At 35.4% G+C, this 27,906-nt stretch overlaps 1 protein-coding gene across 2 annotated transcripts; it reads right to left on the bottom strand.

Moving 5' to 3' along the window:
* On the bottom strand, positions 1-27,900 carry LOC102809938 (RNA-binding protein 45-like). 2 transcript variants are annotated; one of them, XM_085501379.1, is made up of 10 exons: positions 27,553-27,900; positions 20,098-20,224; positions 16,410-16,535; positions 13,364-13,552; positions 12,176-12,343; positions 10,386-10,596; positions 10,101-10,214; positions 9,318-9,460; positions 5,010-5,139; positions 1-1,661 (listed from the first exon to the last, which is right to left on the bottom strand). In XM_085501379.1, exons 1-9 carry the CDS (start codon positions 27,859-27,861, stop codon positions 5,021-5,023), a joined length of 1,506 nt encoding a protein of 501 aa, XP_085357505.1. In that variant the 5' UTR covers positions 27,862-27,900; the 3' UTR covers positions 1-1,661; positions 5,010-5,020. The 2 variants fall into 2 exon arrangements, with proteins under 2 accessions (XP_085357505.1, XP_085357504.1); XM_085501378.1 differs by having other exon boundaries at positions 13,361-13,552.
* Between the last annotated feature and the right edge of the window lie 6 nt (positions 27,901-27,906).

A 27,906-nucleotide genomic window follows, 5' to 3' on the forward strand; every position in this document is an offset into this window, starting at 1 on the left:
TTATTTCAAGGATATTTTTTTGTTTCATTTATTTTAAACATGCAAACAAAGTTATACTGCATAAAATGACAGCCACACACTGACCATAAAACACCACTAATAGAAAACATCCTTCAGGTTCAAGTCAACTTACCGTTTGTGTTAATAAAACTAGACTAATTGATCTGAAAAAAGGATGTTTTCTTTTTTTAACCAATGTTATAAAAAAAGTACATAATTATCACTTTATTCTCCCTCAAATAAAGTTATTTTAAGTCAATAAAACTATGGGGGAAATATGACTGCACGTGATTTTTAATACTGGTTTATACAAGATCATGTAATATTTTTTTTTACATGTTTTGTTTTCAACAAGAAAATCATCAGAAAACTTGTGTCTGACATGTAGTATATTTTTCTACACTAGATGGCAAGAACCAGACAATTCAGAAAGGTAAAAACAAAAAGATTAAGTTCTAAGGGTACTGACAGGAGAGGGGGAGGGGTTTGTGCTTCAACAGAGCAAGTAGTTTTGCAGCATACGACTTGGAAGCCCCCTATTGCTCCTACAGCACCACACTGAATTTAATGCACGAAGAATTGATGAAAATATTCATGAGAACTTACTTTTCAGTTTCAGTCCCAGACAGGACAAATATTTAAATTTGAAATACAAATCAACTTGTAACAGACAATCTGACAATCCATCCATGGTACACATTTTACAATAATTACTAAAGACATGATCACATGTGATGATCGCCATAGCAACTCTGAAAGAAAGCTAGTGATCTTTGAGCATCGGCCGAGCACTATTCAAATAAACATAAAGGAAGAAAGAAAGGACAACCATTCCCAAACATTTGATAAAGAGGTGAAAATTTAAATTTTTTTCCTTTTATTTACTGTATCGACCGAAAGTAAATTTAATGCTCACATTTAGGAACCTGCTTACTGAAAAACACAAAGAGGGAATTATTTTGAGCAACAAATTCAATAAAGTTGAAAATATTATTTTGACTTGAATAAACACTTTTCGGATATTCTAAAGGGTGGGTATCTGGATATATATATATATATAAAAAAAACACATAAAATCTGATTTAAATTTATAACATAATATTGGCTAAAGCAGTTAAAAATACTAAACTACAACAAAAGTGCATGCTCTTTCTCCATGCTATCTCCTTGCATCTTATCATCCCTGTCACCCCACAATGAGTTAGTCCAATAAACTGAAGGTGATTCATGGGAAAAATGATCTCAATAAAGAGAGCGGTGAACTTAACGTCAGTGAGATGTTAAAACTATAAAACCAGAGCACAATTTGAGCTGTAACATGTCCGGGTGCCTTCTTAATCACACGTTTGGTTAGTCGGTTCACTGCACTGTTAACTTGTATGGTAGTCTTCTGTCTGTTATTTTCCCAATGTGTATCATAGACGGAATTTACATGCTATGTGCATATGCACACACGTACACTCTCACACATGCATGCATGTATGGGCAGTGTCTTGTTCATTTGCACGTAGTCCTTCAGTCGGTCAAGCTCACTGTCGAGTAAAAAAAATGATCCTGTCAGCTGTCCAGTCTTGTCTTGCCGTTGTTGTTTTTGTTATCTGGTTGGGTATAGGGTTGTTTTAACAATCTGTCAGGTAGTCTCTGTTCTCACACTTGTATGTCTGTTAAAAAAGAAGCAATTATATATGATAGGATAATTGGAACATTTACTTGCTGGCCCTCTAACAGCAGTCCACCATCTCCATCATTATGTCTTTCTCAAAATAAAGAAAATGGCCGAACTTGATTAATGCACATTTGGAAAGACCGATCACAGAATAGGGCATTCCTATTCACTTGATTTGGCCTAGATGACCATTGGATAAATAGGTACACCCCCCAAAAAAATCAGATGATTCAAGATGCACATCCGATTGAGTACATTTCTTCCTGCCCGATCTTGATCGGCCCACACAATCTGCATAATCAAGTTCAGCTAAAGAGAACAAACTACTGATAGTCATTAGTCATAATTGTCTATCTTCCCACAATGCACCAGTTGTCACTTTTTACTAAATAATACTAATTGTGGGTGAAAACTAGCCAACTGTCAGATTCGACAGACAGCATGGCGGTTGAGCATGGATACAATACCAACTCACCTGCTATTACTAAATCTAACGGTATAAACCAAATAATTTGTCAACAAGAGGCAAGAGAAATATTTTTAAAAATAAAGGAAAGCATAGCTACATGTATAATGACAATGATACCATACTTACCACAAGGGGCAAAGGTTGAGAAGCCTTTATTCATTGAAAAAGAATTGGGTACCCTAACTTAAATATATTAAATACTAAGTAAACAAGTTTCTTTAATGACACAAAGATATTTTTAGCCCAGCTAGTAAAGGTGCAAATGATCAAAAGATATATATTTCTAATTATGGGTTCTTTTACTTTCCAGATTGTGTACACTGGTTTTACCTTAGAGGCCCAATGCAGTATTTGTTTAGTGATGTGCTAACATAAATGCATTGGCATTAAAATGGATTTGGAATGTTTAAAAGTCCCTCGAAACAATCAATTTTAGATCTGATGCCCCTCTCTGAAAAAGGAGCTTGTATTCATGGATGCAAACAAATTTTTTTTTTCTTTCACATGAAGCACTGAAGCTAGTGAAAGAAAAAACATTTAATTATAGTATTGGAACTGATATTTACATTAGACAGCTCACAGTTTTAGCTGCAATAGCAATCTGGTATGATTTTACTTTTTTTGCAAAAATGGAGAAAAATCACACATCAGGGGTTTGGATTCAAATTGTCAGCATGTGAATTACCATGTTAGTCATAAAAACAGATTTAACGCCTCGCATACAATTTTCTCTATTTTCATTGTAGGGGTGAAATAGCGAAAATCAAATCTATTGCCAATGTTCTTTCCCTTGATGCTTTGTCATATCATGACAAATAATTTAGCATTTTTTAGCAGATTAATACCAGCGAAAAGTACTTTGGATGATTGTAAGGAAATAAACAAAAACACTGAAAGATACTATACCTACCGCAACTGTGCAATAACCAAGCAAACAAACAAAAATAAAACAAAGTAAAGAAAACAGATTGAATTTTGTTGTTGTATTACTATTATTATTCTGTATTGTGCATACAGCGACATGGAAGCAAGTCAGTCCTACACTCTTGGCAGTACAAACCAGATGTCACAAGAAAATAATTTGCATAAACCTCCCATGATGCAAAGTACTTTTACCACACAATCTATTCAATATTTGTTGCTTATTCAATAACTTTCTACTTTTGACAATTCAATAAATTTAGGCCATACATCCATGTAATTTACTAAGATTGAGACACTATGACATTCTGGACTAAGTGAAAAATAAGAAGGGAGGACGTTGTGTAAAAACATGACCTGACTGCCAGAGTGGGATCTCTGAAAAACCAGTATGATGGATACAATTGTCGTGTGCACATCATCACGCGGTTCATGAATTTATAATTTAAGTATTTAAATGCTTGAGACAGGAGATCGTCAAACATAATGCTTGGCAGTTTAATAAATTCTTATTATTGGATTGAAAACCTTTTTTCTTTCTGTGATAAAACTTTGCACTTTGCTTAGGATTTATTGACAAGATAAACTGAACTAGATTGTGAAAACATTGACAGAATAATATCACTGAGTATATCTGGAAACTGGTAACCAACAATACAGGACTGTTACTTGCATCCACTGTGCCAGGTATCTTAACTGTTGCATCAAACAACGTGGCACAACGACTGTGATGTTTTAGGATCTTTAGAATTGCTAACTACTCATTCTTGTCATCTATGTTAAGAAAGTACTGTAAAACATGTTGAAAAAGCGGCATGCAATTTTAGCGAATTGTGGTAAAATGACGTAATAGCGAAATGTTGATTTAGCGAATCTCTCTTGTCATTGTTGATTTCTTTGTTTGGCGGCCATTTTGAATTGATAATAAGGTCATTAGCGACATCTTGAATTAGCGAATCAGTTCTCTCGCTAAATTCGCGAAAAAAAAGACATGCTCGCGAAAAAGACATGTTTTACAGTAGTCTTAAGCACATCGCCAGCCATAACTAATAACGCCATGCAATGGTGCGAATTTCAAGGTCAATTTCTCGGTGGCTTTTGTACCATGTGACGAGACAACAGCAAGCCTGCTTGTTATAAATATATGATCAGCATCAACAATGTAATAAAATGCATTCACAAGAAATGGCTGGAGATGTATTAATTAATATTGTAATTGACTGTAAGAGCATAGGGAGAGAAATGCACACACAAACAAGAAGAGATAAGTTAAGGCAAAAAATTACTCAAGAAATAGGGTCACTATAAAGCTATGGTTACCATAGTAATGTTCCAAAACTCCTCTCTATGTTATTGCCATCCTACAACCAGACTTAAGCGCAACTCTAATGAAAGTAACATGCATGAGACTGATTTGTTGTTAAGGACATTTTACTTCATTTTAATAAAAAGTGTTTACTTTACAAAATTCATTAGAAGTGTAATCACAAAATTTACATTTTGTATTTACTTCAACAGTTGAAGATAAATATAATGTACATTTCAAAAACTGTAAAATACTTTATTTTCGCTTGGAATTAATTTTCGCCAAAGGAATGATTCAGTGAGAATAAAATCCAGCAAATATCCTTTTTTTCTTATATTTTGCGTTCAACTCGTCAAAAATAAGTGAAAATGAATTCAATACAAAATACCCAAAAAGTCTTTTCAGCAAAAATTTATTCCAGCTAAAATAAAGTATTTTACAGTACGTGCCTTGCAACAAATAAAGACATTTATTCTGAGATTTGGTAAATAGGTCAAATGAATTCAAATATGTGCATGTAAAAGATCTAGTTTGGAATGGCAATACCACAGACAGAACCCATGGAACACTACAGTACGTATATTAACAAGAAAACAGTAAAGAAGAAACCAAGATAGCTGTGCATTGTTATTTGCATATATACATACCTCCTTATTAATTAATCAGTTTTTTGTCTTTTGCGCGATTCTGGCGGTTCAGCCGGCAGTACCTTCAACCTCATGCCGAATACCTCTTGCCCATGCAAGGTCTGCATTGCCTGTCTGGCACTCTCTTTGTCTGTGAATCAAAGCAATAATTGTACATGGCTAACATACATAATGGCACATTTAATGGTATTCATAAACCTAATTCAGTTACCGTAACAAGAATTGTTTTTGAACCAATGATCACAGGTTACAATGAATGTAGTCTCAAAAATTACTACCGTAGATACCCTAATTTAGGCGTCCTTTTTGCAACATTTCAATTCTTCATGGCGCCAAAATTAGAATACATTTAGCACAATTTGTTGCAAGCGGCGCCTATTCAAGGGTCACAGGGTCAAACAAGTATGATTTTTTTTATTTGCACCTTTCTGGTTTGTGGAATGTGGGGCATCAAGAATATATAACTTCTGGTTGAGTGTTAATTGGAACAGGACTTTTTAGAAGGATTGTCAACAAAATGGAACAAGACATATACTGATGAAGAACCAGGTGATTTACTCATGTAAATGTAAACTTTATATACAAAATAAACAAGCAGTGATCAACACATTTTTTTGTACTTGACATGAAAATTTATTATTACAGTTTTTAATACAACTGTCAGGTTAGTGATTTAAAAAAAAAAGTATATTACCAACATTTTTATGAAAAATTAAAACAAAATAGTGTGCATGATATCACGATAAAATAATTAAGAAAAATTTCAGGAGTTCAAACATCGTCCACATTAGACAAGTGTAAACAAAATAACTCACGAAATACGAAACCTGAAAAAAAAACAAGTAAAAATACGTTTCGTTTAGAACATATTTAAACAAATCAGAATCCCAGAAATTCCTCTTCATCGTCATCACTGTCACTGTTGAAAAAACGTTCAATCATTTCTTCATTGGACGGAAGGTTCTCGGAGTCGCTATCGTTGCTGGAGTCGGAAGCGTCGTCGTTCTGATGTTCGTCCTCCGCTTCTGTCAAGTTGACATTCATGTTATCGGCTGCCGATGACTCCACCTCTTTCTGTAGTGTTGGGCATCTGTACAACTGATCTTCGCTGCCGTCCAACGAATTTGTAATCCCAGTAACTTTGAACGACTTCTTCACCATTTCCGGGTTGTCTATCAATTTCTGCCATGCACTCGCGACCCAGTCGACAACATTTTGTCTGGTTGCCGTCTTCGGTCGCTGTCCCTCTGGGGTGTTCTCTACTTGTTGTCGTATAAACGCCAACCATTCTTCTCTCATGTATTGCTTAAATGGTTTATTTATACAAACATCAAGAGGCTGAAGTTTGGAAGTGCACCCGCCTGGTATAACAGCACGTCGTGAAGTGTTAGCTTTGAGCAGAGCAGTGATATCGTCGTGCAAGTGACCACGGAAAGAATCAAAAACTAGTAGTGACTCGCGTGACTTTGTATAACGAAACCAAATTCGCCGCAACCATATTTTCATCATATCCGTGTCACACCAGCCCTTTTTCTGGACTTCGACAACCATACCAGGCGGGACGTTAATGTTGAGCTTACGCACCCCTTTGAAAATAACCATAGGGGGGAGGGACTTTGCCATTACCAGTCCGGTCAAAATCACAGTGAGGTGACGTTTTTCAGCTCCCGTCGACCTTACCGAAACAGACTTCGCCCCTTTTCGCTCCAAGGTGGTTGTCGGCAGTAAATCAAAATACATGGGTGTTTCGTCCATGTTTACAATCAAATCCAGGGGAAAGTCATACCTCTGTGGCTGTGAAACTATGAATTCATGGAAGGCAGTTATTTTTTCTTCTAAATCTCTTGGGAGGCGTTGTGCAACAGAAGTGTGTCGACGAATAACCAGCGAATGGTGCCTACAGAATCGTTGGGCCCATCCTTTCGATGCCTTAAAATCGATACAATGTTGGCTGATAAGTTTTTTTGCCTGCAGTCGTAACAACTGCGTTGTAACTGGAACGTGGTTGTCCCACAACACCAAAATTAACTTTACAAGTAAGTCTTCTATTTCTTGTGGGTACGTCAATTTTTTTCCGGAGCCGGGCTTGTTGCCATATTTCGAAACACGCTGTCGGCTGAGATTTCCATTCATTTCATCTTTTACCCAACGGTAAACATTTTTGGGATGAACGCCATACTTTCTAGATGCAGATTTTTGGCCATGTTCCCTCGCATGTCGGACAACCATTCTCTTCTGATCTGTCGAATATCAACGACGAATGATCGCTGTATCAGCGCATCCGGCTGTGGAGTTCGTGTCACCGGCACGACTCAAGCTGTCTGATTGATCAGGTGGCTGCTCATAAACTGTTTTACCAAGTTGAGTACGTGGTAGCTGGCCTATTTTCTTTTGAAAAATAGGAAATGACTTCTTCTTAGGCGATGGAGTGCATGGATCATCTTCTGTAGGACGTTTGGCAAAATAATTTGTAATAGAATTCATTGTCGAGTGGCGTTGTGCATCACGATGCGAGAAAGAGTGATTCATCGACTATATTGGTTCTATATTTATACCGTAAAAACAAAAGTGTTTATCACAGGTACGTGCCAGACTCGAGAAACGATGCCAGGAAACCACCCAGGCAGCGGTTATCAGTGTCAAACTTGGTAAACGAGTATCCGGTGGCCAGCTTTCGGGACTGTATGCCTAGCACGAGAGGCGAGAGATAATTTATACTCAATTATTTGAAAGTAACTGGCCTCATCGTTCAGTCGAGAGTTACGATTAATCCGGGATAAATGTATTTTAAACAATCTTGTTTTTAATCGTACAACCGAGATTTGTTTTGCCGACTGTACCAAAAGTTGTGCTCAAACACTCCGCAATATGTTGCAATCATGGAACGTACCTTCCATGTTGCAATAGAAGTGCGTGAACGCGGCGTTTTGATTGGATGTTAATGTGACCTCCTGTCAAACGATGCAGAAACTAACGCATTAAGGCGGTCCTTTATCACGCGATGAATTCGTGAGACCGAGAGGTAAAAAAAAGCGAAAATATATAGTGGTCTGTAATCGTTTTTTAGAATGAGAACTATCTGTTTTCCACATTTAATGTGAACAACATTACATATAGACATAATTTACAGCATGCGCATAATATTTACATACACCTAACTCCCGCACCCGGTAGTTAATTACCGAGGGACTTAGCAACATCCCCAGACACTTTCCGAGACACTCCATTGACCGCTGCAGACGCAATAAAGTTACATACTCGCTCACGCGACAGTTAATCAAAACATTGGACGCGGTATGCCTTTGATGTTTTTTAGGTACAAAAATCATTGCTGTGTAACACTTGGAAGAAATATAATACGAACATAAAACTGGGAATGAATATTAACAAGAAATGATAAATGTAAATTCCTTTGATTGGTAGTTTATTGAAATGGCATTGTTTTGTCTCGTGCAGACGCCATAAGCTCCTTTGGTGTACTGCATTCACTAAATTTTCTTGTTTTAATTAGCCATGACGTCGTTTAGTTAGAAGCTACTGTAAAATGACTAATTTTCACTGGGTTTAAATTTCACTGATTTACCATTTCAGGCATATTCAGTGGGTTTTAAATTCACGGTTTCGTTATTTAGATAATGTGTTTTATGCTAAATTTTACATATTCACTGGGTTTTAATTTTGCGCATTTTTCCATTCAGCGAAATAAGCTAAATTAAAACCCAGTGAATAATTACCCCCTTTACAGTATCAGACTTTTAGATAAGCCACTTTGCATCATACCAACTATGGCAGTACATGTACATCGGAGATCGAACGAAATACGGTAGCGGTATATGACTGTGCCCATGTGATCATCGCTCGACCAAAATTGTGAAGTTGTTTTTGCATGGATTGGTAATTCACACTTGATGTACTAGGTCTGAAACAAAGAAAGTGCCTTTCTAACAGGAAGTCAAGCTGTCTGGATTTGACTGGGAAATTTAACACATGTTCTTAGCTTGGTGCACTTTACAACTTCGATACATTGTGTACAATTTCAGGTTTGGGTGACGCCTAAATTAGAATTCTTTTGTTAGGTTTGACCTTTCGGGGACGCCTAAATTAGAGGGACGCCTAAATTAGGGTATCTACGGTAGTCTGGATCTGCCTATATGTAAAATATCTGCAACCACACTTGTGCTGACAAGAGGCATAATTATTTAAAAGCGTGAGCGAAACAAAACAATTGATTTCATCACTGCAATGTATTCATGCAATTTACGTAGGAAATCTTGCATGACATAGATTATCATTAATTTCAACACTCACCTGAATATTTAGCATAACCATAGTTTCTATTCCCCAACATGTATATATCAATCAAGTTTCCAAATCGACTGAACACGTCTCTGAGCAGATGTGCTGGTGGTGGTTGCGGGTGACATATTACAAACAACCTCTCCGCAGTTTCACTGTGTGGTAAAATTAATAGACTGTTACTACACTGTCAATCCGCAATACATTTAATAATACTTATTTCCAGACCTACTGTAAGGAAAAGTTGATCTGTGTTGACGACTACAATGTTTTCTATTTTAACAACTCTCTGCAATACATCTCCATATTTTCGTTTTGAGACCCAAAACATTTTTTGATTTAACGGATGATCAAGTTTTTTTTTGGAAAGCTGTATACTATACAGCCAAATGCCACACATACAGAAAGTGAGTCATACCCTCCAATGACAAACAACTACTACAACATAAACAGACAGTTTGCTGCTACAGCTTTGATATCAGCCACCATTCAAATGCAGTCTTTGAGAGATATGCAATTTTCTAAATGATTTTTAAACCACCGCACAACCAGTCTACCTCAACCCATCATTAATATAAAGTGCAACTGATTGGAAAAGTGACATATTTTGATATGGTTGATAGAATCACGGTCTAGCCTTTAATTCATGCTTTCAAGATCTCACATATTAAAGCATGGGTTACTATTTTTAGAGGAAGCCACACGAGAATAATAAATTGTAGCAGTTTTCCCAGATGTTAAACTGATTAATATATCAATGAATGCTTCCACACATATGGGAATATGCAGACGTACCTGCCATTAGGAGCAAGCGACTGCTGTCCTGGCAGTGTTGCCGAAGATAATTGCGCACCTCCATTACCAAATCTTTGCTGTTGACCGCCACCGCCACCTCCTCCTTGCTGAAAACTGAGTTATGGACATTAGAATCAGAAAATTGAACACCAAACTCGTACAATAAGAATTAAGCCTATTAAAAGATTGATCAGTTTCAACAAAATGATCACATGTATCATTCCAGTTATGAAAATAAGCTTGATGTTGAAATTGTAATGAATAACTTTGAACGCAGTAACTTACAGTGATTGTGGAGCTGTTCCTAACAAGCCACCTGCTCCAGAACTATCCATATGAAGACTATTATTACCACTACTCCCTTCTTTACAGGCACCAGGGTCATCTTGGATATACTTGACAGCAATTCGGTAACCAGGTGGGTACTCAAAGCCATTCAGCTTTTCTTTGGCATACATAGCAGCGGCAGTGGTATTGTACCGTACAACAGCGATAGCTGACAAAAAGAGAGCAATTGTGGAAACAGTTCAGGAAATAAGAAGGCTGAAGGAAAGCAGTGACAATAGACAACACTGAATGAAGCATATCCAAGCGTCCAATGATGTCTAATATTATAACTATGTCTGCAGTGCAAGACCAAATAATATAAACATCATTAATCTATTAAACAGCACCCTCTAGTGTTATATATTGGAAATCTTATCTGAGGGTTAACTACCGTATTTGTCTTCAGTTAAGCGCCACCTTCAATTAGGCGCCAGTGCCACAAAAACTTTGTATTTTACACCTCAATTAAGCGCCAGACAAAGTTGAAATTTTGGCACGTAATGATCGTGAATTGGGCGCCGGCGGATCGACTACCGGTTACCGGTTCGTAGCGATGGACGCGATCGCAGAAGTCCCTCGCTGTTACTGTACGAATGGCTTTTATGTAAAAAAAAATTGGTTTTGTTTCTAACAATTTTTAAGAAATCGGTCTATAATCTCTTGAAACATGTCTTTTTAGTCTACTCATGGAGCTAAAAAAAGAGCTCCATGGTCTACTGTAGAAAATATCAGCGTGGTTTTTAATTTCGCATAGTCCATAAAAACGAAATTAAAACAACGCAAAAATGTTCTGTTTCAAATGCGCTGTTGTCACAGTAAACAGTGTTAAATTATTCTTTAAATGCTCAGTTTACTTTCCAAAAATAACTAATTTCTTGATTTGAAAAAAAAATCATGCCGTTTTTCCCACCAAAATCAAAGCCAAAATATCGCAAACATCGGCAAATCACTTCCGCATTGCGTTCATACATTATTTAAATGAGCTATGGTAATTTGATCACGTTGGCATCATCCAGCATTTTGATTGGTTAATTAACGACTTGACCTATCAGGTCAAAAAACGCGTTCCAGGTCAAGTCCTAGACAGGAAGCATGGCAGACATCGAATCGCGCCGAGCGTTTACATGCGACCAGAATCATTCGCTTACGATGAAATTAAGTTGAATTTTACTTGCATTTTATTTTTTGTACGTTATTATAACTACTACTGAGTAATAATCGTAACCGTGGAATGCAGCATAACCGGATTTTGCTACCGTGATCATTGACTAATAAGCGTTGAATTTGTGTTTGTTTTATTTTTCTGTTGATTGTACGCAAATTGTGAATGTTTTCTAAAGAATGATATTTTTTGTATAACTTTCTAAACTGTCTGAAAACGGGTCATTTACTCAGTATTTAAAATAAAGGCTACAGTGACTAAGCGTCAGACTGTAATGTAAAATATTGTCAATAATCTATCACCAGAATGGAGCAAAAACAATGGCTTGTAACACAATTACCGGTACTAGAACTTGAAGTGCTTGAAATAAGCGCCATTTGAAACAAAGTTGCTCAAATTTAACCACAAATAAGCGCCACCAGGACATGAAAGTGTAACAAAGTGGCGCCTAATTGAAGACAAATACGGTATAAAGGTAAAAATGTAAGAACTGAGAAACAACCGATTATTTTCAACTTTAAAACAATCTATATTTGTATATATATATGACCAAAGAAGCAATATGTTTTAATATGGTGTCCCATACCTTTAGCGTTTCCAGTTGTGTAATCCCAAGTTAAATTACAGTATTCTAAACCTGGTACTAAATCAAATAGTCTGGATAACTGGTCTTGAGTGACAGTTGACTCTGCCATCACTTGTAGTTTTTGGCTAACACTGAACAGATCTGGTAAAGCCATACCAGAACCAAAATCTGAAATGAAAAAATAAACGTGTAGAATCACAAGCAAAAATATTTTTTTTTCACCCTGTGCTACATCATCAGATGGTTATGTAATATATGTAGTTGGCGTAAGAGATATGCAGATCACTTATTTAAACATGCATATAATTCAGCTAATGTATATGAATGCATCTTTGATCGACTATGGCCCTCGCTGTGTGGATGTGTGATACAAGAAGATTGTTGTTGATTTCGGTAATGAAGGATGATGCACTGACCATTAATGCATCTTATAAATCACCAATATCAGAATACTGTAAAATACTTTATTTTTGCTTGGAATTATTTTTGCTATTTTCGCTGAAGGAATGATTCAGTGAAAATAAAATCCAGCGAATATACCATTTTCATACAAAATTCCATACAAAACATTCAAAAAGTTTTTTCAGCGAGAATTAATTCCAGCTAAAATTAAGTATTTCACAGTAAGAGATTTTTATGACGCCATATATTTACATTATCACACGATAATGTAAACCTCTATTTGCAAGAAAATTTATTTTCCACAAATAACTGTTGTTTAAACGATCTATACAAATGTGAGGAAACGCTGAATGTAAACGAGTCGCTAGCATGCACAATCTTGTTCGTATGCTTGTGCGTTGACCTCAAAAACTGCACATGGTAACGATCGACCAATGAGAATATGGTGTTTCAATAACAGGCAGTGCACGGTATTATAATCCTAAATGACATTGGTCTTCACAATTGCATGATTTCAAACACATTCAAGCCATATATGGATAGGTCTCTAGAACCTACATCAAACACATATTGTCATGAAGACCACTACTCTTCATGTATAGCATGTACTCGAGGGAAGCTTTTAGAAGCGGGCACACATCAAACCATTTTACACCATAGATTCAGTTTTACATACGATAAATATTAATTGATGAACAACTGAATGCGAACATTTTTTTTTTTGAATAATTTGCTTTGATTCAAAAATAGATACAGGGAATCACGTCAAATGTCAAATACTACTACCTGATTTTCCTTGTGAACCGGTATTATAAACATTGGCGGCATAACTCTGATAAGGATCATTATAAGGTATGCTGTTCTGATGTTGCATTGGCATGTGGTCTCTGTCTCTGTCTCGATCTCGATCTCTCTCACGCTCTCTCTCTCGGTTGATCTTAGAAATTTTGGGTTCAGCCAAAACTGCCTTGAAACCTGGAAAAGAACAAAATATTCAAAACATACACTTAGTCTGAAAGGGGAACTAAATTGGTGTATTAACCTAGATCATTCAACTATGAACTATAGCTAGTTTATGTTTATCAAAATATAACAAGGTTTGGGTAATTTTAATCAATTTATCGTGACCACCATCATTATTGTTAACACCGACAATGAAAACATTGCAGATTGTTGTAATTTTCATCATCACTGCACACAAAGTAAAAATTGAGATATACCAAGAAAAACAGCAGTTTGTTATGTTTTCTACGAAGCAACAACTACTAAAGGTGAATCTGTCTCTAAGTCACTGAGCAAGCTTGCCAATAAAAAAACTGTCGGTAAATTTAATTCAATTTAATCACTGTTAATAAACTAATTTCGTTTTAACAGATTAAGATTTTAGTAGCATTAATCCAAGCCGTCAACCTAAGGGAAAATATAAGATTAAATATAAATATATTTTACAAGACTATATTGAAAACACATCAAATATAATCCCTCATAATACACCACCATATGGGAATCAACAATTGAATGATTGATGGAGATTACAAGCCACTTTGACTCAATACTTCAGTATTTTAATAGAACCCTGTAGTTACTGGGGTTTTTTTTGTTTAAATTTGAATTAATCACCCACAAGTGCTGGTATCAAGCTACATTGTCAGGATGTTTATGCAAAATAAAAAAACACTTTTGCGTTCAAATCATCACCACAATTCTGTTACATGTATATATATAATTTGTTTGAGAAGGAAAAACGAATGTTGTATTCAATGAATGATATATTTGACAAAGTAGATCTCAACAGGTATCAGGTATATGATCTATTCACTTCATTTGTTGCTATCTGAATACAAATGGCCCTTGACAACTGGTGAATTTTATTATTTTTCAAAACTCTTCTGTCATTCAAATACAGTTTATTTTGATTCTGACACCAGCATGTAACCCTATTTTTTTTATTATATTCACATCCTTTTATTAAACATTGCTATCAGAACTAAAACAAGCAGCCTATCGGCTGAGATAGCTCCGCTGTTAGCAATGCACATTTCAATTAAAGAACTGAAGACATCATTAGAAAATGAACAATATGAATAGTATCAAAGCAATCGGACTTGCAGTTTTTAACAAGAAGTCAAAAATATCACTTTTTACCAAAAATGACAAAAATATTCACCAAAATTAGAGAACTGAAGATATCATCACAAAATGAACAAATCTGAGAAAGGTCTACATGTAGTATCTATATATGTAATATCAAAGCAATTGAACTATTGGTTTTTAACAAGAAGTCGAAAATATCACTTTTTACCAAAAATTACAAAAAATTTTACCAAAATTAGAGAATTGAAAATATCATCACAAAATGAACAAATCTGAGAGAGGTCCACATGTAGTACCTATATATGTAATATCAAAGCAATCGGACTTGCGGTTTTTAACAAGAAGTCGAAAATATCACTTTTTACCAAAAATGACAAAAATATTCACCAAAATTAGAGAATTGAAGATATCATCACGAAATGAACAAATCTGAGAGAGGTCCACATGTAGTACCTATATATGTAGTATCAAATCAATTGGACTTGCGGTTTTTAAAAAGAAGTCGAAAATATCACTTTTTACCAAAAATGACAAAAATATTCACCAAAATTAGAGAATTGAAGATATCAACATGAAATGAACAAACCTAAAAGAGGTCTACCCAAGGTACATATACACCAAGTATCAAAGCATTCAGGCTTGTAGTTTTCAAGAAGAAGTCGAAAAAGTAAAACATTGACAAGGACGACGACGACGGAGACGGACAATCACTCATATGATAAGCTCCGCTCGACAAAGTCGACAGCGGAGCTAAAAAACAAGTCATTGAAAATGACACAGTCCCCGTTAAGTTCTCTTTGTGCTCATCATATTAAAGCGGAGGGGTTGTCGCGAGCGTGTCCTTGAAACTTGAGTTCCAAGTGGCGCATACAACAGATTGTTTATTTACATCAAAACACGCGTTTCGTGTCATAGTAATATGGCCAAAATAAAAACAGCCGTTATTCAGCCATCTTTGATCTGATTATGAAACACACTGATAGGTATGATGTATGTGCCAAATACGAATGAAAATGGTACATAAATTGTGGAAATATAGTAGTAATCCAATTGTGAAATAAATCATCATGGACATGTATCCTAACATGTATAATCTATGTACCAAGTTTGAATGAAAACTGGCAAAGCATGTCCAAAATACAACATTTTCAAAAAACAAAATGGCTGCCAGTCGGCCATTTTGAATCGAATCGCTAAACAACTGCATGTGCATATGTCCCACATAAAGTACTAGGCACATGCAAAGAATGAACGGAATTCTGAGATACGACTCCGGACGGACGGACGGACGGATGCACGGACGGACGCACGGACGGACGCACGGACGAAGACCGAATTATAAGTCCCCGTTTTCGGACTTCGTCAAAGGTAATTCACACAATTTAAAAAAAAAAAAAATTATTTTCAAAAGTGCAAACATGGTCTTATTTCTTAGTTGTCACATGTGCTAGATCAGTCAACAAATCTGAAAAATCCTGATAATTCAATCAGTCACACGGGACATGACGCGCAACATTCCCTGATGATTCAATGATTTTACACCAATCTTATTTTTATATACATTGATTCAATTCATCATTCAGCCATACTGACTTCTCAGAATCATCAGAACGAGCTATAACTCAATCCTGAATAGCTGAAGTACAATCTTCAACATCCAATTTAATTTTCACTTTAATCTAAAAAGGAGGACAGATAAAAAAAAAAAAGGATAAATGAACCATTATAGTAAGCTTACTTCTGTCGACCTTCTCCAGTGCCAGCAATGCATTTGAGGCCTTGTGATACTTGACATATGCAAATCCTTTCGGATCTCCAGACTTTCTATCCCGAACCAGATTGATGTAGTCAATGTCACCGTATTCTGTTAAATTAAACCAGATACGAAATATTATTGGCACGTCAACCACACGAGTGTAAAACTAATGCAGCTGATCATTTCTGAATACATGCATTAATGCTGGGACACAATAGATGTACTGTAAAATACTTTATTTTAGCTGGAATTAATTTGCATTATTCTCAAATTGCATTTATTGGATACAGAATCATTAAGTTGGCCATAAAACAAAAAGTTGGCCATAGACACATTTTTTGTCATTGTCATTCAGAGCAAATACAGTATGTGTCAATAAACTTTTAGCAAACAGGATCATAAACCATAATATTGTATCAGAATTTTAATTTTTAATTGCGAGTTGGTAAATACTATTATAATAATACTGTAAAATACTTTTATTATTTTAGCTGGAATTAATTACGACTTTTTGGGTGTTTTGTATGGAATTTATTTTCACTGATTTTTGACAAGTTAAAAGTAAAATATAGGAAAAAAGGTATATTCGCTGGATTTTATTTTCACTGAATCATCCCTTCAGCCAAAAATCAGAAAATTAATTCCAAGAAAAAATAAAGTATTTTACAGTATATCCAATACAGTCAAACCTGTCTATAGCGGCCACCCAAGGGACTTTGAAATTTTGGCCTTTATAGACAGGTGGCCTTTCTGTACAGGTTCACTAATTTATTCATGAATATTAATTAGGCACTGAATGTATTAAAACGGATCTCGCAACCCCATTTGACACACTATTACACTACTGTACACAGTATCCAAACACTTTATTACAAATAAAAATGTTGATTTTAAATTGTATTATGTAAACTAAAATCGATCATTGCACAATAATGAGTAGTATGAAAATTATTTGAAGATTTGTACAGTAAAGTTGATGTTCAGCAGCAGTTTGAGTCTCATTTCCTACTAAAGAAATCACTCAGCTTGCTTTGCTTAGCTATTCTGAATTTCTTTGTTTCTTTAAATATCTATTGTGCCTGGTAACTGTTCTAATAAATCGGAATGTTTCTGGGTTATAGCAAATTCTTTCAAGGAGAAGGAAGAGGGACAGTTAGCAGTGCTTTATTGATCTCTACAACGTTACGTATACGGAAAGAACACTTATCTATTGTATCCTTCCAGTTACATGTACGTGACAACTTGAAAGTTTCCTCCCAAATCACAATTCCCTTAACATTTCGTTCATTTTTTTTCAAAAATCTTCTCGACCTACCTCACTTACGAAATGGTTGATCCCTAATCAAAACATTACTTTGCGCAATCGAAATCTGTGCGACTTCCATGTTATTGTACTGGTGCAACAATAGAAACATGTGAAATATGCCTGGCGGCTTTGGCCGGCCATGGAGGTAATAATGGGCCGGCGAACTGGGGCCAATTTAACATCATTGTTAAAAGCATCTATTGTTACATGTACCGAGGCAGTAGCGACCGAAAAAAAATTGTTGAACGAATTTAGTTTAGACAACGAGACGATACTGCACACACATTCCCTCGCAGTGATCGATACACACTGACGCAGGGCTAACGGAAACGACTCTACTTTTTGACCCGAGTTATCATAACCCCGGAAGAACAAGAACGCATATGCGCAAGGCTAATTAGCATAATTTATTTGGATGGATAAACAGGCATGGCCGTTGTGTTGATTTTTTTACTTTTTGCTATCAGTTCCAGTTACATGCGTATTTATCGGTATTTATAGGAGTTCAAAGTGAATAAATATCGATACTAAATAACAAGTGAGCTGTTATGTTTTTTTTGTTGGTAATCAATTTGATCGGGGATTTACTGTCGGCATTCCGATTCACCCCAGCCACATGCATAGGGACCGTGACTGTGTCCCGGCGACTCACACAACTTTTGCGGGTCGTCATCATTGTGATTGCTCGATTCATTAATTGAACAAAATTGTAAGTTATTCCAATGTATACATATTTCAACAAAACATTAATGACAGCATGACACTTTCAAATTCGTAATTATGTTTTTGGCGTTCCATAGCCATCGGTACGGTGTGCTTGCCGTGGTAAACTGAATTATAAACAAGAATAAAACATAATTGCCGAAGCCATCGGTTGAATGAAAGGTGTGAAAACGTGCTAACTTTGTCCTTTGTGAGCTTATTCGTTGTCTGAGGTGGAAGGCAGTAGTCCGCAAGACATCCGGGATCTATGTCCGTTATATGCAGTTCAACTGATCACTGCGGCCGCTGAAGCGTGGCCGTTGGCCGCGTTAGGCAGGTGGCCGCTGTAAACAGGGTACTTTACATGTAAAATTCGTAGGGACTGTTCGGTTGTGACCGCTATAGGCAGGTGGCCGCTATATCCAGGTGGCCGTTAACACAGGTTTGACTGCACTCAAAATTCCTGAAAGTCTAGATGTCGATACTGTTATAACAAATGTATGCCTACAATCTCATCAATATTGTTTCAAATACTGTGGAATACTTTATTTTCGCTGGAATTTATTTTCGCTGAAAAGGCTTTTTGGGCGTTTTGCTTGGAATTTATTTTCACTGATTTTTGATGAGATTAATGTAAAATATAGGAAAAAATGTATATTCACCGGATTGTATTTTCACGGAATCATCCCTTCAGCGAAAATAAATTCCAAGCGAAAATAAAGTATTCTACAGTAGTTGCTCAAGTGTCATCAGTAAGATTTCCATGTCAAATATCTATGCAATATGACAAAACCATGTTTTTCTATGGTGTACACTTTTTTTTTATTAGATAGAGGAAATAATAGAAGCAAAATAGTTACATTTCCTGTCTGTACTCAACAGGTGCAAGCACATGCATAATTATAATGAATAATATACGCGAGTAATCAATTATACATGCTGTGACCATTCAGGTAAAAAACGACACATCCCAGGCAGAATTCCATTACATTTTTCTATTTTATATAATTTTATTCAATTTTTTTTTTTTTTTATTCTATTGAATTTTATTTTATCACTATTATTTAATTTTCTATTTCTCTGATAAATTCAATTACCGATTGCTTTAGGAATACATTCTGGAGCCAAAACATATTTATCTCGATGCACATCCCAAAAATAGAATAGAAATAGAAGTGATGAGCGTAAATAGCTTTACTTTACTAAATACTTTTTTTTTCGCTTGGAATTTATTTTTAGCTGAATGGATGACGACTATACCTTTATTCTTCTACATTTTAACATTTAAAAATTAGTGAAAATAAATTCGCTACAAAACAACCAAAAATTCCTTTCAGCGAAAATTTAATTGTTTCTGGTGAAATTAGACTGCAGTGCTACTGAAAACACACGTACATAAAATTTAAAAAGAAAGAGATGCAACAGCAGCTGACACCCCTGCACATTGGAAACAAGTAATGCAGAGAGAATCACAAAAGTATGATGCACTAGATACATCAAGGTAATCGGTAACATCGTAATACAGTATACACAATAAGACCACGTTAAAGCTAGCCGACATTTGAGAAGGGATGGAAATGATATGCATTCTCGATATACGATTCAGATAATTGCCAGGTGCATTTCCTCGTAGAATACAAAATTACTCATCATATAATTCACCTTCAAATTTCTCTCTGATATCATCTTCTGTGGATTTCTTAGGAATGATTATAAATAGCCTCATTAACTCTTCGCTTTGGTCAATATCACGTGAGCTTCCAGATGATCTGGAGTTAGCCATCATTACCTGACAACAAACAAAGAGAATATTATTATTATTAAAAACATTCAACTGCAATCTCGTAAAAGCAAGATTTCTATTTACCAGTAATTCAGGTACCTGGTACTTGACAAAGAGCTATATAATACATCAGTACTATGTACAGGGTTTCTAAAAATAGTGTTTCCATTTGATAGTTAGATGCACATTCAAACTATTGAAATCAACAAAATGAATTGGGCATCTCCTATACAAATGTAATTCACAATACTGTATTTGATGTATTTTTAAGTAGCGAATACACTTTGATAAATGATGTCTATGGTTAAAATAAGTCATATTTTGAAGATCAAGCTCACAATAAATGCATTCCTAGTAGAGCAAATAAACAAGCTTCTACTGGAAATGCATATCTGCATTTTCCATTTGCTCTATTAGAAGTGCAATTGAAACACATGTAAGCCTTCAACAGCATTGATTGTATACTTGATCATTCAAATATTACATCTTTTAGTCATGACACAATGATGGAATTTCTGTAAGCGTATGCACTACTAATAGAGCAAATACTGTAACATAGCATTCAACATCATTTGCATATATCCAATTTCAAACTGTATACATCAATATAGTACGACTCTGATTTATACCTGTTCATGTATGCACAAATTCAATCCAACAAGCTAACCAATATACAAGACTCAAAGAACAATTACTACATCATGCGTGTTGTCATAGATTTTTATATCCTCTGCCACATCAGAAATGAACATGCAATTTTAACTGACAAGCGCAATGACCAGAAACGAATGTACTTTCTAGACTGAGCAATTACGTGGTCTGCTTTTTGATGTGGAAGGAATTGAAATATGAACAGCATAGACAGAAGACAGATAACATGAAAGTACATTAAAAAAATATAGACACGTCTCTCAGAATACCAATATATTTTACTTTTAACACTGCTACTGTATAATCTTTCCCTTAAAATGTGGGTGAAATATTTTGTGCACTTTAATAAAATTCATGTACATGCAAAGGTGACAAAAGAAGTTGACTTTGGCGTTCAAGGGGTTGGGAAAAAAAATTCCCAATATATCTGGCATCTCATGCACTTATTACCAAGAATCAGTTCACAGAAACTGAATAGTCAAAGAGGCAAGGCCAAGTCTGTGATACAAAAAAATACCTCTGGTGAAGAACTACTGTCGGTTGTCAACAAAAATACAAAGGAAAGTTAAATAAAACAACAAAAAGTTTTCAATAGCATTCCGGAAGGTAAATGTAACCTCTGCTATGAATTGAAAACATAGGCTTATAGTGTTAGTATTGTAAGTGGAGAACGCAGGAGTACAACAGAACTGTGTATAAATCTTACTCCACTTCCCAACACACTTGAATGATCCGCTATTGTACAAATACCAGACTTGTTCCCAAAACCCAGATTAAATTAAAAAAACACAATCTGATTTACATGATTGTATACTCGTGCCTTGGTATACAAATATGCAATGAGTGAAACTCTGGACATTGCCACTTCACTGGACTCGTATCTCGTCAATGATCAATGATTTATAGCAAACCAACAAACTGAGAGGGAAGGCTAGTATCGGAGTAAGAGCATTGTTGTCAGCAAGACTGAATTAATGACACCCCTACAGCACAAGTGGCTAAAGTTTCTTGCCTGAAATATGCAGAAAAGAAAAGAAATGCATCAATAAATACTTGGTTGACAGGCGATAATACCAATACTCCTCAGGGAAGATGTCTAAAATTCAAACTGCCCACTCTGGGCTCTCTCTGGAATTTGCTAGGTAATAGTAAATTTACTAATCAAGAAAAAAAAGTATTAGTAAACTTTGTCTGGAAACTGCGGAGCATTTTCCCGCGACCGAGCACAACGGGGAAGAGAGAAGGAGAGGGAGGTGTTCCCTCTGTCATCCGCCGACGGAAAACAAGAACAGCATGCTGAAAATGGTGCTTGCTGGTGCAACCTGAGCTCTAATTTTGTGTGTAATTTCATGACATCAAATTAGGCAGTCTGCTCTATAAAATGTACCATTTATGATGGTACAACAAAACATCACAACAAAATATAAAATGTAGACACCAGAACCTTTATTTGAATAACTCAGTATTAATTAAACATATTCATGATAAGCTCACATTGTTAACAGTGGGGAAAATAGTCATCATTCAAAAGTTCAATGCCTAGAACACAAGTCTGTGAATAAATTTTCACGGGAAATTTCTCAAAAAAAAAACTCTATGCCAATCAATATTATTATGAAGTAATCTCCCGTGCTCATCATGCAAACCCGCATGTTGACGTTTATGACGACACAAAATGACTATTTATTTTCATCGAAATTTCTGAATTAAAGTGAAAAAGTAACTAAAGTAACTTTCGGTCTTGTAACTCGATCTCAATGCTAAGAATGCCCGGTAAGAATGTTACACAAATTATAGTATTTTTCGATCGATTCGCTAACATTTTCTCACCTTCCATTAGCTGTGGAATCATAGCCCTATGTTGCCGACCGCATTATTTACGTGACAGACACTGGCCGGCCCATGTTCGACATACAACAACAAAAATAAAAACAAGACGTCCGAATGAAATTGGTAGGGCAAAATTAGATTGTATGTCGCACCAAAGAGCTACGGAACCGCAGCTAACCTTCCATTATTTCTGAAATCGTGCTGCAGTACGATCAACTTTCCGTTTCTTGGTGCTGTCAGGGTTAGGGCACCCATATGTTTCTGGTTCTGAACACGATTTAGCGGTTTCTCCATCTCGTCGTGAAAAATATTCGTCGAGCAGTTGTCTGCTTCTTTTTGACGTACTCTCCATTTTCAATAAATAAACAAATCACGTGTTTGATAAGGGCGACATGAAACCGTTCCATACTGAGAGTAATGTCGCGGGGTATCTTGAAACACATGTCGACTAAACTACGCATGTGCGATGACACCAAAATAACTTTAGAGTGGAAAAATACATTCAGTGGCAGTTTCATGTTGATCGTGATCACCATGTAACAATTGTTGCAATCTTAGAAGTAACGGGACATTGTTTAACTTTAAAATGACAATCACTCAAACCGTAACACGCGTGATGATCACAGTCGAGTCTTGACAATTAAATGAGGGCGATTTGCGAGGGTATTTTGTACAAAATGTGTTCGTAAATCCTACTAATAGATATTTATTTTGTTCGTAAATCTCGTCAAAATTTCGTAATTTACGACATTTGCGAGCGACAGCGAGAGCACAGCCACTAACTAACAATTTTGAATTTGTTGAGCTTATTACAGAATTTACTCTAGTATTAGAAGCACATCTCTCTAATAGAAACTCATAAGCTGGGAATCATATTCCATATATGATGGCTCATTCAAATATGGCTTATTTGAGCAAAGACCCACCTTCTCAGTCTGTCATTTCACATAAGCGTACACATAATAACATTTTTTTTTTTACACATGATATTCTACATTGGAGAGTGGGGCTTCAAATAAAATGCTTATTGCCCCCAAAAGACAGTAAAGCACTTCAACTACAAAACATATTTTTATAGCCATTGCTGGTAACACTAAACATGCCAGTACAACAGTCTTGAAAAGAAACAATTACCAAGTCATTGTTATCAGTCGTAAAAAACAGAATGCTGAATGCAATAAACAAAAAGCGTGGCATTCTGTTCCCAACAATACGACAACCGTCGCAGTAAGTGTACTAATAAAAATCACAAAAAACAGACACACACTACAATACAAACAACATATACAACATCTGTTTGAAAACCATACGCACAATTGTTATCATCAATCTAAAAAATATTCATAAAATATCTCATTTTGGATGAAATGCGTTCTATACAAAATAAGTACACAGTTAAAAAAATTTAATATCCAGGAGAGCCTTAATATAAAAGCTGTAAAACAGTTTCCCTCAAAAGTAGTGAGCTATACTGAATAGCAAAATGCATTCAAATGTAACGAGCATTGATGGAAACAAGAGCCTTTCTTAATCGGCAACAGAAAAAGATGAACAGGTCAATATCCCCGCAGTGCAAAAAAAAATATAAGTACCATTAGCACAAAACATTCCATACATGTATGTTCAAAGTTTAATATATTATTGTTATGGTAACAGAAATACTATTGGATGAAATGTTGACGCTATAGTAGGATATCCATATAAACAAGCTTTAAAAATAAATTTTTTCTTGGATGAATTGCAAACCAAGGTAACGTCAGTCCTTGTGTCAATATGTTGCGCATTCTGATTTTTAGTTCAATTTCATCTCCAAAATAATAAGTTATTCTAACATCACTTAACCATGAACATTTAATCGCATTTTTTTTTTTTTAAATAAGCATGTAGGGGCAAAGAGCAAACATTTTAATATAAATCTCCATTAATCAGCAAGAGGAATGATGTGGTTAGACGCATACTTTACACGCCATTAACTTAGTCTAAAACGAATAACATTACAACAAAGAAATACCGATGAATAAACTGACGATTATATGACTTCTGAAAGGTTTCACAGTGATTTAAGTCATCAGTAACGACCTAACAGCCAATGAAGTAAAAAAAAGAACTGAAAACCTTTCACACAGCTATAGTTACATGTACCTTTTTTTTGCAAGAGAAAACAATCTGCCAACACACGAGAAGTTGATTATACACTGAATTTTGATATTATCAGTAAATGTATAGGACACTGAAAATGTTAATTTTAAAACCATCAAGCTTTGCTCACTTCAGAGCCAATTTGAGCCTTATAATTGTTGCTTTTCATTTACTAAAAATACAAACCAAAGTAAACAGGTTATATACACATTAAGGAAGTAATAGGGAACTAATGACACTTTTGCTAACATACAAAACGGTAAATTCATCTTTTACTTCAACACAAGCATAAGTTCTAAATACAGCAAAGAAATCTAGTTTTGAACAATGTAAAAGAGGGCGAGCTTATAATACAAAAGAATGTGAGATCATGGGGGTAATGAGATAAAACAATGAATAAATTAAATTACATTTAAGGCCTTCTCTGATGATCTTTGTACAGTGTAATGTCAAATAGAAAGTCAGCCAATTTAATTTTTAGTGGCATAATACAGCTGCAGTGTAATGAATTCAGTTGTGCTAATCATCTCGTGATTTTTAACAAGCTATATTTCACTTAGTTGCCATGACTATACACAAGTCAAGTCCACTCAAACCAAACAGTGTTTGCTCAAACATTTGACATTTAACACATAAGCCTACTGAAAGCCTTGACAGTAGCTAAAAATGAATAGGGAAAACCCGAGATCTGCAGGCAATATGTTAATGAAATTGAATTTTATTTGTGTGGTAGTTGCTACAACTGTACATGTACCAGGGTACGTTAAAAACAATGAATCAATATGTAGCATTGTAAAGACATTTTCCTATAGTAATTAAATGACAAAGCTATTTATCTGAAGAGAAATAATTTGCTACATCACAGTATTTTTTGTTCACTTTTTATATATATATATTTAATTGCCATCATATTTTAAGTGTTTGGTAGACTTCTACGATAAGAGACAGATTTGGTCAGCGGCATTCTAGGAGACCCAAGTGTATTACAGTACAGTACAGTTTGGCAAAACGTGTTTGTTTTTTGTCACTCACCCCTCAGTCATCTAACATTTACATCACTACGAGGTCTTTGTTCTGGCCAGTGCACAATTCTCATTTTAGAAAAGGTACAAACTCTGAAGTACACATCAGTGAGCAAACTTAAAGTAACTGACTATCACAGTCGATGACAAGTGAAGCATGTTTTATTACTACATTTTGGATGCATCGTTGACTACTATATTAAATCATTCAAACTGTGAAATATCTCACTGGATGCAGTGACATTTTAGGCACAAATGACAAGCTTCAAGTGAACCGCTTCAGACAGACCATTCAGGTAAAAAAAATAGATCCTGCTTTTACTGTCAAAAACAAACAGAAAACTCGTGAATTCTGCAGCTTTGTTAATAAAAGTCAAGTGAGTTTTTATTCAGTTGTCTGATTGAAGATTTCCTAGTCTTGGGACTGCCCTTAGTGTCAAGCCCTACCTAAGGGTCTACAGCTAAAATTTTTTTTTTTTTTGTTTGTTTTAAATATACAAACAAATTATTGAAACATGTCAAATATAAACGGCAATATATTTTTATGGAACCTTGCATAACAAAATGCCCTCAATGTAATTCCAGAAATGAGTAATAGCTGAACGAAACTCAAAGATCATTATTGTTCTGTCACCATTTTAATTTGAAGAAATTACATTCCTTTTTTTTTTAAATACATGTAATACTTATTATTTTTAATTTGAATTTTTCCAACATGTTTGATACCATTTTCGCAGCAAGTCTGTAAACAGAGGCCTACCAGATTTCCATAGAACAGTGGATGTCACTAGTTTGATTTATTTTCCCCAAGTTAATTAAGAAAATTGCGAATTTAGAGCCAGTCTTAAATTTATTTGTTATCACTGTTCAACGAGAAAGCAGCCACACACAGTGCTCATTAGTGCTTTGCTGGATATTCAGCAAGTTGTTTAACAACAAAAGAAAAGAAAAAATACAAGTGATGAAATTAATCATGAGTTGAGATGCAGCTATTGACTCTTTAATGATTTATTTGTCAGTAATAATTATACGCAAGTTTTATTACACGTAATTAAATAACACACTTATGACAAGTAAAACCCCATCCTTTTTGGAATTATTATGTTGAATAAATAAAGTACTGTAAATCATCAAATTTTCAATTTTTTAAATGTTAACAATTTGAGAGTTTTTGCAAGGGCGAAAGTAACCTATTCAATGCTACAATATTTCAGTTTTCCCAGACTCAAAAACATGAGACATATTGACAGCATGGATCACAAATGTTGCATAGTCGAACCATTGTTTAAGCTACGTTACACATCACTGATGAAATAGCTATTAATTAATAGTGAACCATGTAGACGGGCAGAAAAAAAGTAACTTACTGACTGTATGTCCTTTGTAGAACGTATTCCACTGACTTACCTATCTTTTTCAGCTCTATGTTTTACCTAGCCTCATAATACATAATGCATTCATAAAGTTGGCTACATTATTAGTATATTCAAAGCTAAATGTGCCATACAATGCAAAACGCCATGCTTAAAGGAGAAAATGCAGTAAAATAAAAATAACTAAAATTTGGCAAAACGGTTGCTGACTTTATTGTTTAAATGTGATATCCCATAAAAACATAATCAGAACATGAATAGTTATCGAGCGCAATTTATGTATTACGTAGAAGGAATTACTAATTCAACAATAACCCACCTTGATTGGCTTCGTTTCGCTGCCCAGTGCCTTTCCGTTCATTTCCTCCATAGCCAGCGCAGCCTGTGAAGCCTTTGCAAATTTCACATAAGCCACGCCACGGCTTTCCTTCGAATTTCGTTCGCGCACAATCCACACATCCTCGATAACGCCGAAGCGATCGAAGTAACCCTTTATATCGTCTTCAGAATGATGCCTGGCACATACAAGAAACAAACGGCTGTGTGGTGGAAAATCACAATTTACCCCGCGTTTACGAGAACGATGACTGTGGTCGTCTCGCTCATCACCGTCAGTCGCCATCGCCATGATTCTAGGTTTAGTTTCCTCAATGTTTGGTGAAACCTCTAAGTT

The sequence above is a fragment of the Saccoglossus kowalevskii genome, chromosome 7 (assembly GCF_978046115.1).
Source record: "Saccoglossus kowalevskii chromosome 7, keSacKowa6.1, whole genome shotgun sequence".
NCBI classification, from domain to species: domain Eukaryota; kingdom Metazoa; phylum Hemichordata; class Enteropneusta; family Harrimaniidae; genus Saccoglossus; species Saccoglossus kowalevskii.